At 40.3% G+C, this 13,369-nt stretch overlaps 3 protein-coding genes across 3 annotated transcripts; all 3 read right to left on the bottom strand.

The window, feature by feature from the left end:
• Window positions 1–1,170: 1,170 nt before the first annotated feature.
• Window positions 1,171–4,098, bottom strand: alyref (Aly/REF export factor). Its single transcript, XM_010774731.1, has 6 exons — window positions 3,724–4,098; window positions 2,239–2,397; window positions 1,999–2,146; window positions 1,815–1,878; window positions 1,552–1,738; window positions 1,171–1,469 (listed from the first exon to the last, which is right to left on the bottom strand). Exons 1-6 carry the CDS (start codon window positions 3,982–3,984, stop codon window positions 1,455–1,457), a joined length of 834 nt encoding a protein of 277 aa, XP_010773033.1. The 5' UTR covers window positions 3,985–4,098; the 3' UTR covers window positions 1,171–1,454.
• Window positions 4,099–4,693: 595 nt separating this feature from the next.
• On the bottom strand, window positions 4,694–8,845 carry mcrip1 (MAPK regulated corepressor interacting protein 1). Its single transcript, XM_010774730.1, has 5 exons — window positions 8,739–8,845; window positions 7,628–7,719; window positions 7,299–7,417; window positions 6,007–6,111; window positions 4,694–5,460 (listed from the first exon to the last, which is right to left on the bottom strand). Exons 2-5 carry the CDS (start codon window positions 7,633–7,635, stop codon window positions 5,396–5,398), a joined length of 297 nt encoding a protein of 98 aa, XP_010773032.1. The 5' UTR covers window positions 7,636–7,719; window positions 8,739–8,845; the 3' UTR covers window positions 4,694–5,395.
• Window positions 8,846–9,515: 670 nt separating this feature from the next.
• ppp1r27a (protein phosphatase 1, regulatory subunit 27a) lies at window positions 9,516–12,187 on the bottom strand. Its single transcript, XM_010774729.1, has 3 exons — window positions 11,448–12,187; window positions 11,132–11,282; window positions 9,516–10,334 (listed from the first exon to the last, which is right to left on the bottom strand). The coding sequence occupies exons 1-3, from the start codon at window positions 11,872–11,874 to the stop codon at window positions 10,214–10,216; spliced, it is 699 nt and encodes a 232-aa protein (XP_010773031.1). The 5' UTR covers window positions 11,875–12,187; the 3' UTR covers window positions 9,516–10,213.
• Between the last annotated feature and the right edge of the window lie 1,182 nt (window positions 12,188–13,369).

The following is a 13,369-nucleotide window of genomic DNA, read 5'->3' as shown; positions in this document are numbered from 1 at the left end:
TGTACAATCTTTTCGGATGTTTGCTTATGCAACAAGCTATTTAAGATAAACAAATTGATTATTTTATCAGAATTGTTTTAGTTATCAAGCCAAAGACCCCTTTTTACTCTTACAAAGATGTTGAACCGTACACATATTTCATGTAGGCCTACAGGCCAATAAACTGGGCATATTTTGCTCTAACATTTTTGTGAATATACAATTAGGCCTACAATATGTATTTGTAAAATAAAAAATACGTATTTGTTTTGTTTTCCAGGAACAAAAAAGACAAGATAAGCCACTGGCTTTAATGATGAAAACCAAACCGGAAACAGTATTTGTTAAATTGAGACTTTTCAGTTTTTCAAAACGCTTCCGGGAAATATTGTCCCGACGACACTCGTGGGCATGCAGCGCTGTGCTGCATTCAGACATGTAACACTTTGTTCACTCCCAGTTTATGCCTCCCTGCTTAAACGGCATCCTCTCGTAGCCTCCCTTCAAGCCAATGAAACAGTTATTCATCCAGGAGGCAGTAATCGCATTGATTTCGTATTAAGGAAACTTCAAAAAACCTGTAGGCTCCATAACTTTGACTCAACTGTAGACAGCATTTGGATACAGAGCGACATCTAGTGGCTGTTTTGTGGAAATATTTTTGCAGCAGTGAGTATTTTTGTAATAAATGCTCAGGCTGCCCAGCTATATGACAGTTCCCCTTCTAGCCAATGTACGAATGTTACCTCTGGAATTTTCCCAACTTTTCCATTGGTCTAGCTAGCAACTAAAATGTGTCTTCAAAGGGCTTTTCTGAAGTGGTTTCTATGATAGCTTTGTGGATGAATTACATGGGTTATTTCCGAATTTCAGTCATTCTATTTCTTCAAGAAAAAGCTGCAAGTGTATTGATTTGAATAAAATGTCAAGTCATTAGTGTGCTGCAAATGTCTTGCAAAAACATTACCAAAACGGAATTGCAGCATACACACTAAATTGGCTTATTCCATATATATTGGAATAAGCCAATCAAATTTGAAAGACTGGCTAAGAGAATCCAAAGCTTAAAATTATGCACCTTGATATAATTGGAAATCACTTGACTTTTACTAATTCAGGCTTCATTGTTGGAATACAAGGTACTAGAGTACATGGACAAATGGCCACAAGAACTTTGAAACGGAGACAGAATTTGGTTAATATGCACTGTAGGTTTTATTACAAGTGTCATTAACTGCAGGGTAGAGAAAAAAAAACTGGGAGAACCCAATCCACATGAACCTACAGACAGAACCATTTTTCATCAGAAAAAAAAAGAAATACTGGTAAAAAACACGGAGCATTTAAAAGAGGAAGTTGGAACAATAATTTTCAATCACACCAGAAACAACCATGTGTAAAATAATCTGCACATTTGTAACAACCACCCTTCTGTGCAGAGGGGAAGGGACAACAATCCATAGGAGTCATATTGCTTAGCTGGTGTCCATCTGAGAAAACAAAAAGGAGGATAATTAGACAGCTGCAAGATGCAATTTGTTGGCAGGTATATTGTTTGACAGCTGAACGTACCCTGGCATTGTAGGCGTCTAACTGGGCGTCAAGCTCCTCTGCTGACAGCTGCTGCTTGGCAGTACCTCCGCGTCCCCCCCGACCTCTTCCTCCACCGCCAGCACCACGTCCGCCTCGGCCTCTCTGCACACCTCTGAAGCCAGCTCCACGATTTCTGTTCATGCCACCTCCACCACCTCTGTTCAGACTGAAAACGAGAGAGCCCATTAAACATCCTGTCCGCAATGTTTGAGTGTTGCTTGCAAAAACCTGCCTACACTTACCCCTGCATAGGCCGCCTCTGTTGGTCAATCTGTGATGTGACGAGCTGTATGTTCATAGGCCGCCCTAGAGAGCCAAAGAAGACATGAAGGTCACAATTTAGGCAGGGAAGTAGTATTGAATTATTCACGTAATCTGCCAGCCAGATAATGTTCCTCAATATATTTTGTATGTTTTGAGGCATACCGTCAAGTGGGATGCCGTTGTACTGTTTCATGGCCTTCAGGGCATCTGCTCTCCTTTCAAAGTGGACATCTGCGGTTCCCAGGCTTCTTCCCGATCTGTCGTAATGAACTGCTGCCTTTTTTAGGGTCCCAAATTCAGCAAAGAGTTCCTGAAACAAATAAAATAAGAGTCATTGATTAGCAATTCCTTTACCCCACTTTGTAATGAACTCCAAATGGCAACCATGCTTCATTAAAGTACCTGAATGTCTGCATCCGACACGCCAAAGTCGAGATTGGAGACTAGGAGCTTCCCCCCGGTTTCAACGCCGCCTCCTCCGCCACCTCCAGCGGGGCCGCTGAAGCCACTGAAGCCGTTGTCATACATGTCGTGCTGCCACTTTTCCGGAAGCTGTTTTGGCTGCAACAGATGAAAGAGAACGAACCTGCTGACTTCAGGATCCCCTTGCCTCTGTCAATCACAGAGTCCACACGGCTGGGTGTTGGGGCAAGCATGGGCTCCACTTCCAACATGGCCAGGGTGCTCAGTTCCCAAGAGGATCCCCAAAATGTTCCCTACCCACCCCATCACAACAAGCAAGTGCATCCAGTATTGACAGGAAGACATATATAGGACAAACAACTTATATGATACTACAGGTATACAATTTAAACAGTTTTAGTGATGTTTCTGAGAAAAAACAAAATGTACTCAATGACTACGCCAAAATTGAGCAATACTTGTCATCCCAAACACTTTACTAACAGTATCTTGCCCACCCCGGCTATCTACCAACATTGCCCATTGTTCTTGCCATCTGTGCCTCCACCAAATGATCTCCAGACAAGATCCTCGGGTACAAAGGGGGTTGCCATCTGAAGCAGTGTTGCCTCCAGCGCTGATCCGTGTTTCCTGGATCGCCCAAAAGTTCTCTACCAAGCCACGAAAAGGGCTTTCATGAAGGGTAATTGTCCATAAGATGAGTGGATGAGGAAAAACAACTAAATACAGGCCAGCTATGTGAGCGTGGATTATCTGAGCGTCCATTTTGAGACCACGCCATTTTGATTGGGGCTTTGCTAGGCATGTCTAAATACTCATTCACACTTAAGGAGTGGACGTTTGCCTAATGTGAACACTAAAAGGGGGGGTTGAAGTCCACTGATCCATCCACAACAGCAGCCACCCTGGTTGAAAGCCACCAAATAGGCCTTGTTGTGAAAGCAGCCGCTCCCGAACAAAAGGCCGCCTGTCGCTGCACTGGGAAAAGAGAAAAACTATGCTCCCAAAGTGGTGGAAAAATCATGTGGGTGGATTTTCTCGATGAAGTAGTTTCCTTTTAGCATCATTGTGACACTTGGTGTGGAAAGCCGTTATTGACCGTTGACTATCTTTAATTAAGGTGCCGGATTCAAAATGGCGTTGTCGAGGCCTTCACGATCCAACTTTAGCTAGTTAGCCGATAGCCGCTCTCTCCAATGGGACTTTTCTTGAAAAATGACGTAACACATATAAGTTGTGGGAGAAGGGACACACTATGTATACAACTTCCAATTAAGCTTAACCGCAAACAACTGAGCTCCGTCGAAGGGAGCTCGGCGGTTATGGCGAACATTGTGTTCGCTTGGCTAGCAAGCTGGCTATGGGGTTAGCTAGCAAGCCTATCGAAGAACAGAAGTTAACCAGGCATTTTCAGGATTGCCGAAGGTTTCTCCTTTTTTGCCCATTCCGCTAATTTTCTCATACCCTGTTGTAAGGCGTTGGTCTGCCTCTAGCACGACTCAGGTTCTGTCGACTCCTCGTGGGTCCGGGTCCGCCGCCTCGGCCTGCAAACGCTCCTCCGCCGCCGCCGCCTCCTCCTCCTCCTCCAAGCCGCCCAGGGCCTGCTGCCCCTCGGCCGCCGCCTGAGCCTCCTCGGCCTCGGCCTCTTCCACCCCGGCCTCCACCTCTCTGCTGCCTGTTCTGCTTGATAATGTCGTCTAATGACATATCCATTTTATCAGCCATTATGCTGCCCCAATAAAGCTAAACTGTTAACGAAATATAAAAAATACGCCCTAGACTGGATTGGTAAGTCTCCTTGTTCCTTCACAGCTCAACTGTCTCTGATAAGAAAACAAAGCACTGGCGTTGGTCTGTTTATAGAGGGGCTGGCGCAGTACGTCCTGCACGTAAAGACAACGTCATCACGTAAAACACGTGACCAAGACAGCCGCATAACAGCTTTCTAAAAGGTACTGTTTAATTAGCATTAATCAACATGAATGACTGGAGATAGATTTCGTTTTTCTTTACAGATTCAAATCAGAGCTCGAACTATTTTTCGAGTAATTGATTAGTTGATAGACAGTTAATCAATTTACAACCACTTTGATCATCAATTTAAAAAAATAAATAATTTTAAAGATAACAATGACAACATTTTTCTGAATCCGGCCTCTTGAATATGTTATGGTTTTATTAGCCTTATATGACTTAGACAACTAAGATATATTTGGTTCTAAGAAATGGTTTACTATTTTCTATTACTAAATGATTGAACAAGAAAATAAGTGATCATTGGCAGCCTTTGGCAGGCATCAGTATATCCAGGATTTGGCACAATTGATTCTCCCAATCTACTGGCATTATGATATTCCTCCCAGTATAAGATTCAGGGTATGTTTCACTTAGTTTCCTTTTTTCATTGTAAATATTTATGTAACACAAGCAGGAGTACTGTAAAAGTCCTTTATTCAACATTTTGTTTCAAGGCTTAGGGGAGGGGGGTTCAACCAAGGGCAGCATACTTGGGGAGGTCTCTACTTAGTAAAGTCCATTTGGGGGAAAGAACATTTATAATAAAAACGTTGGCCTTCTACATTGCATTTGGCTTCCAAAACTTGCCCACAAATGGTATATCCAATGTGACCATTTGACCACTTCTACAATTTACTGAACTATCTTCCAAAACGAAAAAAGAAAAAAAAGAAAAGAAGTCAGCCCTTTTGTATTTTTCCTCCAAAGTCGTATAAGTAGCAGTATTAAAGAAAACAAGGTTTTGTATTTAAGACTGCAGTCATTTGTGTCCTGTGGAGAATGTCGACAGTTTGCACCTCAGCATCAGATGTCAGCAGATTTTGATAAAAGTTTGCATCAGTCCCATCCACATAAAGAATGTACATATCAAGATTTTGTCACTTGAAAAAAAACACGAACCGAGAGGCGAAATAATTTGTGCTCCCTGGAAACCGGTTCTTTTCTTCGTGGTCAGGTGTAGCGGGCAAAGAAAAAGACAGGGGCTGCTGTGGTCCAGAGTTGAGAGATGAGATTGGCATTCTGTGCTAGACTGGCCAACAGGGCTGACTTTCTGGCTGATGGAGGAAAAGTTCTCGAGGAAAATGGGTGGAAAGAAGTGACTGGACCGCCATGGAAAAGACTAGGACTTCTTGGAGTCCTGTGTGTTACGTTTCTTAAGGTCGCTCAGGTCCACTGGCGTGAAAGCTGCAAGAGCAGACAGAAACAAATTGTTAACTGGCCTGTGCCTGAGTAATGTTATCCTTTATTAAAATACATTTCACGTCACTACTAAGTTACACTGTTACTGATGGGAAAATACTGAATGAGCTCATTCAAAGATACAGAAGTGCGCGTGTGAACTGAGGTCCAGGCCAATGACAATGTATATGAACAGATGTTAACCCTCAATGGAGATAAGCGTGATACGCTGTTACAGGCATGTGATAACTATGTGACAATGTTTAGCCTCTGGGGAGATAAGCATGAGACAAGCATGATCATCACTGACGTGGGCCTGAGCTATCTTGGACAAAGCATAGAAAACTGCTTTAAACCAGTATTCTTCAACCTTGGGTCTGTAAAACTCCCTCTCTAGTATATAAGTGAGTGATAGAAGCTGTTCGGGGAACTAGTTGAACATATGTATGTATGTATTTAACTATTTTTTCCATTCTTGCAAGAAATAAAGTGTAACCTGATTATTGATTCCCAAGCCGGTGCCTATTGAGATGTTTTCTAAAAGTTACTTACAATGTAGGTTAGGGTTTGGGTTCTTTTCCACATACTCCTGTGGTCCACGGTCATTACGTTCGCTATTTTGTGTTGATCTGATGTCTCGGAGCACACACTGCCAGGCTGTGAAGGAGTAGAGTCAACAATACATTTAGGAAATGTTACCCTACCCTGCAGAATTGTAAGTAATGACATGATAAGAAAGACTAAAGGTTAATAAGATGTTGGACTGAATAGAAGATTATGTAATTATGTATGTGATTTGTAACAACTCATTCTAAGAGTGCCTAAATGTCAGTTCTAAGAGTGGGCAAATTAAAATTGGCTAATTTAGGCACTAGTTCTACTTTTTATAATGATTGTTGAAGTGACCAGCAATTGAAAAGCAATCTGATGAATGGTCTCTGGGTATAAACACTACCCTGTCCAAGCACTTAGACCAACCTGTTTTCCTGTGAGTGCATCACTTTTTTATATCTTGGGCATGTGCATGAGGTCTGGGAAGCAAGCGTGCACATACATACAACATCATTTTATAATATTCAACTAATCCATATATTATTTTCAATGGATTTCAAGGATATATACAATGGGATTTTACTGGTTCTTACCAAATGTAATTGGCGTGACACAATCAAAACAGTAATGAGATTTGGTAGAGAACACGAGAAAACTCTACAGGGAACCTTTGAAATCCACACATCAAAAAAGGTGTGGTTCTTTCTGCATCGCAAACAATTGAAATACATTAATCAAGGCGTATCAGTATCAGTGTTGAGGATGAGAGGGGGTTAGGGTTGTGGCCTCCTGCATTGATGAGGGAAAGCGTTTGTTGTAATGCCATTGGTATTTATTGTGTCCGCTCGTTCCATTGGACACATAACCTGTTTTGAAAAATGCTGACGTTGTTCTTATGGACTTCAGTTTACCTGCTAATTCTTATGAAAGTGTTTACATGTGAGATGAACACAATGATAAGGAGTGTGTGGCAACCTGGGTTGACCATCACTACACACAGAATCTAAACACACATTATAGTTAGATTGCTTCAACGGGCCTTTATTGAGCTCTTTACACATTGCATTAGTTTACTTATTAGTTGTGATAGATCTAATATTCAGTTACTTATTCAAATAAATTATTATACGTCAATGTAAGAATGCATGCAGTCAGCATGTCGTTGTGTCCCTGGGCAAGACACTTCACCCCAAATTGTTCCTGTGGGGATTGTCCACAGTACTGAATGTATGTAAGTCACTTTGGATAAAAGTGTCTAACAAGTGAAATTTAATGTAAGAATGCACACTTACTATCATGTATAAAGCGCACGTTTTCCTCATGTGCTGGGGTGAAAAGCTCCCCAGTGTTAGTAGGGGATCGGGGGCTCGAGGTCCGCTTGTAACTATTCACCATCCTGGGAGCAGATGAGCTTCACAAATATACAACAAATTAAAATATCAGTATTAATAAATCAAATGAGTCTTTAATTGTTTAACTCTGTGTTGTTAAATTAAACGTCAGTATAATTTACTTCCGTATCTCAAATCTGAAGCACAAAATATACCCACATTTACATTTTAATACATTTAAATGACCACTATCAATACTGGTCTATTTGTATCTGAGCACTATAACACACCTGGTCATTCTGTTTGCAGCCTGTACTCGCTCCACGCTCCTCTATGGTGAGTGGATTTGAAGAATAAAAGATCAGAAGTCTGCAGCTGAGATCTAAAAACAGTTTCAAGTATTACATCTCCACATGAGGGTCAGAAAACAACAAATACCTGCTTTATTGCATAGGAAACAAAGATGACATGATTACGGTCTATACGCTTGTTAACAGAATATATGATATCACAGCATTTTGGCCATGTTGGTATGATTGAACTCCTTATTTTTATTCCTACTCATACAGAAAAAAATCTTTACAATTTGTGCCGTAAAGCGTGAAACATGATTCCTCAGAATGTAGCAGGGGCTACTTCATTTACCTCCCCCAACAAAGTATATTTTGCATGATTATACAGCTGACTCGTGATTATTACTGAAAATATATTGTGTTATAATTGTGTTGTATCGTTAAAAAGTCTCTGTGTGAAGGATTCATATCATTTACCACAATGTATAAACACAGGTCTGTATTTAAATAAAGACCTAAAAAGTATTATTAACAGTACAGTGACACTGCTGGTTAGTCAACAGATGCATCTTCAGGCTACCTACTACTCACAACCAATACATATAATCTAAAGAGATCTGATAAGTAATATTAGTAACCATGTGAATTGTGTCAAAGTTTTTAACGTGAACTCATGTTTATATAGACATGGTTTGCTGTGTGTCTGTAAATCAACAATATGGACGTGAGCAAAGCAAGCGGCTTTTGTTTACGTTTTCACTTATGTTGTGTTAGCATCAGGATGAAAAGCCAAACCCAACACATTAACCGCTGCTCCAATTATTGTGAGCAAGAATGTTTTACGTCGGTTATAATAATTGGGATTCGTGTTCCCTTATAGCTTTGTCCTCAACAGCTTACTGTAGAATTGCTGACACAATACTGTCGGCTAACATTAGCAAGCTAGTTAGCTAGCTAGCCGGACAATTTACATTGTCTTGTCGTAACGTTAGCTTCGATCAGCTAATATTTTCCTGTACCGAAATATGTATGAGAAAAACACGTTGCGTAGATATAACAACCCCCAATATGTAGATTAAAGGACACACTGTTAATGTGTTCAACAAACCTTTTTTATAACCCTTCCTTTCGTTTTCTTTATTCAGAGAGTGTGTACGCCGTTAGACCTGGCTAAAACGTTGCCAATGCCAACCAATCATTTCCGGGAAAAGACCAAGGAACACGGAAGTGAAAGCGTTCTCAGAATTACAATAAAGTAATACATAATATACAATTAATGTTTGACAGTCCCTCTATTTCGGTTGAGGTATTTCTTCGAAAAAGGCTTGTGCACACTAGCCATTTTTCTTTGAAAAAAATGAACAACTACATTAATTTCAGGATGCCAGGAATATCATGATATTAATGTGTTATTATTAAGTGTTTAGGCAACAGCAGCAGCAGCAGCTCTGATTGGTTTGTTGTCAACATTTGTATTAACACTTTTAATGCTTTTATTGCCTCTGTTGATTTTGTGAAATGTTTTAAGGATAGGTATAGATTGTGAGGATACGGAATAGGATTAGGGCCTCATGAGAGAAAACATTTGGGATGTGAACAAAATAAAAAATGATGTTGAGTTCTGACTTTAATCTCAGAACTCACATTTCTTTTTTAAACTTTTGGTAAAAAAAATCCAGTGTGGCCCTTATTCTCTTCCGTATGAGGAAAATAAATATTGTAGGAACGGGTTTTTAAAGTTTTTTTAATTGTATGATGTTCTTGTTGCTATTGTTTTTAGGAATTCTGTGACTAACAAAGTTTCACACACAAATAGGAGGGCTGAGGAAATACATGGTGGTTGCAATCCTGGTGTGTGCTCTCGTAAACGACACAACAGTCACATTTATAAAATATTTCTTTATTTATGAAAATGTACAAAAATAATAAGACTTTCATTGCTGACATTCATATTTCTATACTACAGAAAACAATAACAATGCATCAGGAAAAATACTGCAGCAGTAAAAGTGCTTATACAGCATAAACTTGATGTGTATTTATTTATGTAGGCCTATTTATTTATTTATGACCATCAAGTATCAATTATCAATTTAGCTGATCCTCTCTCTGCCCAGCAGTGAGGATACATAACTCCATCGGCCCATCTTCTGTGTTTTCAAGTCAATATGCAATAAAAGAATAGTTTGGAAACTTACAGTCTTTGGAGTGCAACCAGCTACTTAAAGAGTAACACGTACACAATTGATAGAATACTTAAACTGATTAATGTAATTAAAGAAAGAATATTATATATGCTTGAGCTGAAAATGAAAACAGGCAATTATTGCAGATTAACATTTGCAGCACTGGCATTATAACAAGTACACCCAAAACAAATACAAAAATAAACCAGCATAAATAGAAATGCAGCCCAATCAATTATTGCTTTAAGGCTGCAATTACAAACAAAAACAAAGCGGGATCACTTTCTTTCTTTTCAGGATCAGAAACTCTGGCTATGTTCTTCCACCCTGTTGTCAGTCTGTTTGGTATTGCACTTGGTTTTGAAGCTCTCTCTTGGGTCCATGATTTTGTACCAAATCACACACAGCCCGTCTCAAACAGTTTGACCAGCTCTTTGCAGTCTGGGTCGATGAGGTCCGCTGGCTTCTCTCCGTTTTCGTTCTCCGCCACTGTGCTGGCTCCCGTCGATAGCAGATATCTGAGTGGAGAATGAAGCAGCTCGTTGTTAAATTCAGATATATTTATATAAAAACATGCAATAGTTTATTATACTGTACTGCAACAGATGTTCCTCAATGTGTGTGATTTTTCAGTGTTTCACTGTCTCGACTGTCAACTTTCAGTTTCAGTGTTCACGTATAAGTGAAGCTGTCTATGTATTGAAGATCAGTTACATAATTTACTCGTTTGAATATAATACAAAACAAAACATCTCCCTTATATTTGACATTTAAATTCTCCCTATTGAATGCTTCTCCACTCCCTGGGTTATGTGGATTGTTAAGAATGATGTCACCAATTCATGTGTGTTATTATTGACAATGTTCAGAGTGAAACTAGTAGCTTAATGGTTATAAAAATAGAAAGGTCATTGCAACCAGGTGACCTCATCTTATATGTTAATATCTTATATGTTAATATCTTATATTTAATATCTTATATTTAATGTATGAGTATTTCATAGACAATGTGCAATATTTCCCTGTGGTATCTGTTCAATATTAAAATGAAAGACATAGGTTTTGCAGTCGTATTCAATAATCAAACTTCCCTTTGCTTTGCTCACACACTCTGACTAGCGCATAAGACAATAGTTGCATAAGCTACTGTAACTCATTTTCTACCATTTACTGACAATTGAAAAATCATGAACCATCCCTATATTTGAGAAATTAGCTGCAGATGATGACGTTTTATATTTCTATTCTGTGCTATTATCAGTGTGCTGAAAAAAGGAGAGCATGATCGGTCAAGACTCAAAGGTTAAAAGGTCACCTGGCGATTTCCGGGTAGCCGTCACTGCAGGCCATGTGAAGTGGCGTCCAGCCGTCTTCGTCTCTCTGATGAACATCGGCGCCATATTTCACCAACAGCTTCACCACCTCCAGGCTTCCAGTTAGCACGGCTTCGTGAATTGCTGCCATACCTGTACAACGAGCTAAGTCAGTCCTGTGCAGCAGTTCAAGTCAGTCATTAACATTTTAACAGTTTAAAAACCTCAATCCTGATTGGCTGGCACTAATTCCAATCTCAAATCAAAGTTCCAAATTGTGTGAAAACGTGATACAAATGAAAAGTTGTGGAGACTTACCGGAGTGGAAGATTGTATCCACACGGACCTTCCTGGCTCTCATGAACCGCCCAATTTGCTCCATATCTCCTCGCCTTACAATATCCTGGAAGATGATGTCATTGGGGAAGTGTACAGTTCTCTTTGCAGGTGCAACGGGTATCACAGGTTTTTCCTGTGCTTGTGTGCGCTGTGTTGAACTGTACCGTGCCCCTTTGCTGTAGGAGGGGATGTACGTCGCTGCCGACTTGTAAGTGGACGTGTATAGTGATGGGGTGTATTTGGTGCTGCTGTACTGTGTTGGGGTATACTTTGCCGTTGAGGTATATGCTGATGTGTAGTTGGGTGTAGTTGATGTGTAATGTGTGGGAGTGTGATAGGTAGGTGTGTATGACGGTGTGTACTGTGACGTCCGTGTGTACGACGGTACATGGTAGTTGTACTTCATCCCTGCGATGGTTGCGGCCTCCCTCTTTGCTGTCGGCCCAGGAAGAGGAAAGTGAGATATCCAAAGAGAACGTACCAATCCAATTAAAATCCTTTCGCTCTGTGTCCTTTTTGTCCTTTCCTCACTTGTATCTGTTATCCCTTTAGTCCCCAGCTGGAGTATCTCCTGCTGCAGAATACACGCTTCACAAATCCTTTGCTTCACTATGATCCAATCTTTTAGCTCGTTTGGTCCTCGTTTTCTTGCCCTCTGTGAATTTCTCCCATCTGTATACGAATATGTTTTGCACAGTGTGTTTGCTCTTGCACAGAACCTTTGTCTGATGGGGAACGTGGGAGAGGGTCCCTATATACCCTCTGTAGGGCTATTTTAGGACCTAATATCCAGTGACTTCAGCTTACAAATGAGTGGCCCTTGTCCGGCTCCACCCTCCGACACCGCGGTCCCACCCCTCATAAAAAATGTTGACAACCCAAATGTTCCCTGCTTGAGAACTTCCCACAAAAACATCCCAAAAACTTTGATCGATATCAGAGCTAAATATCTACAGTAAAGGAAAACTAATCCTCACATGCACAGCAGGATTCTTTATTTTGGGTTATTAGATATTTTTATGCACCAATTTTCTGTGAATCACGTTGTTTTTACTTCTATTAATGACAGAGGTATTACAGTACAAAAAAATAACAGCACATGATTACATGTTGCCATGTTGTTGATCTGCATAGTTGATGGTGCAATATAACCTCAGTTAGCTCAGAGACATTCAGGATTGATTAGAAATCATATACATTCGTACACCTACTTACAAAATAAAGATCATTAGGTAGTGTTTCTAAGCGGTTCTCCTCATGTGTCCCATTGACCCGTAGGTTCGTCATGTGAGACTTCGTGCTTGCCCTTTACATCATAACCAGATACACCAATACAACTCACCCACTGAGGAGGTCATGTGTGGGAGTGTAGTCATGCCCAACTCAGGCCCTAAATGTAACCTCTCCTTTTAAATGCTGCTGAAAAGTCACATGGTTGCAAGAAAACATAGCTATTTACAACACTAAACTTTCGCTTTCCTAAATGGGTCTGACGCTTATACTGCAAAATTGTTAATCTCCACTTTCATTACATTTGGTACATTTTATTACTCAAATTGTATGTTTGAATGGTGCTGTAAAACTGTGTGCAGCTGCCCCCACACAGACTTCCATGATGGGAACAGCTGGTTATAACCGGTTCACTAAACCTTTGGAAGAAGACGTGGGCATTTCACAGATGCTGCCAATGTTACAGAGGAAATAGCATGGCTGCCAATCCAAGGTTTTGGTTTCTCACCATAGCTCCAACCACTTAAAATATGACTGTGCTCCAGAACTTGATCTCCCCTGTTGAACTGTTTGGTTTGTATTCCATTGTAATTCGTATTGTTAAAGCATCTGTTCACCCATATTTGTAGAAGGCCTTAATGTTGATTTGATCAGTAGTTGGAAAGTTTATA

Source organism: Notothenia coriiceps, unplaced genomic scaffold (assembly GCF_000735185.1).
Source record: "Notothenia coriiceps isolate Sejong01 unplaced genomic scaffold, NC01 NC01_scaffold00014516, whole genome shotgun sequence".
NCBI lineage: Eukaryota > Metazoa > Chordata > Actinopteri > Perciformes > Nototheniidae > Notothenia > Notothenia coriiceps.
Note: the sequence above shows the minus strand (reverse complement) of the source record. Positions and strands in the feature narration are given on the sequence as shown.

Excerpts from the sequence above, each read along its gene's own strand:
- alyref (XM_010774731.1), bottom strand. The coding sequence starts at position 3,984 with ATGGCTGATAAAATGGATATGTCATTAGACGACATTATCAAGCAGAAC. Across the intron at positions 2,147-2,238 it reads TGTCGGATGCAGACATTCAG|GAACTCTTTGCTGAATTTGG; the intron begins GTACTTTAATGA and ends TATTTGTTTCAG. Across the intron at positions 1,739-1,814 it reads CAGAGGCGGCCTATGCAGGG|TCTGAACAGAGGTGGTGGAG; the intron begins GTAAGTGTAGGC and ends TCTCGTTTTCAG.
- mcrip1 (XM_010774730.1), bottom strand. Across the intron at positions 6,112-7,298 it reads CGTGCGCTTTATACATGATA|CCTGGCAGTGTGTGCTCCGA; the intron begins GTAAGTGTGCAT and ends ACTCCTTCACAG. Across the intron at positions 5,461-6,006 it reads CCCAAACCCTAACCTACATT|CTTTCACGCCAGTGGACCTG; the intron begins GTAAGTAACTTT and ends CTGCTCTTGCAG.
- ppp1r27a (XM_010774729.1), bottom strand. The coding sequence starts at position 11,874 with ATGAAGTACAACTACCATGTACCGTCGTACACACGGACGTCACAGTAC. Across the intron at positions 11,283-11,447 it reads GGATACAATCTTCCACTCCG|GTATGGCAGCAATTCACGAA; the intron begins GTAAGTCTCCAC and ends CTCGTTGTACAG. Across the intron at positions 10,335-11,131 it reads GGCTACCCGGAAATCGCCAG|ATATCTGCTATCGACGGGAG; the intron begins GTGACCTTTTAA and ends TTCTCCACTCAG.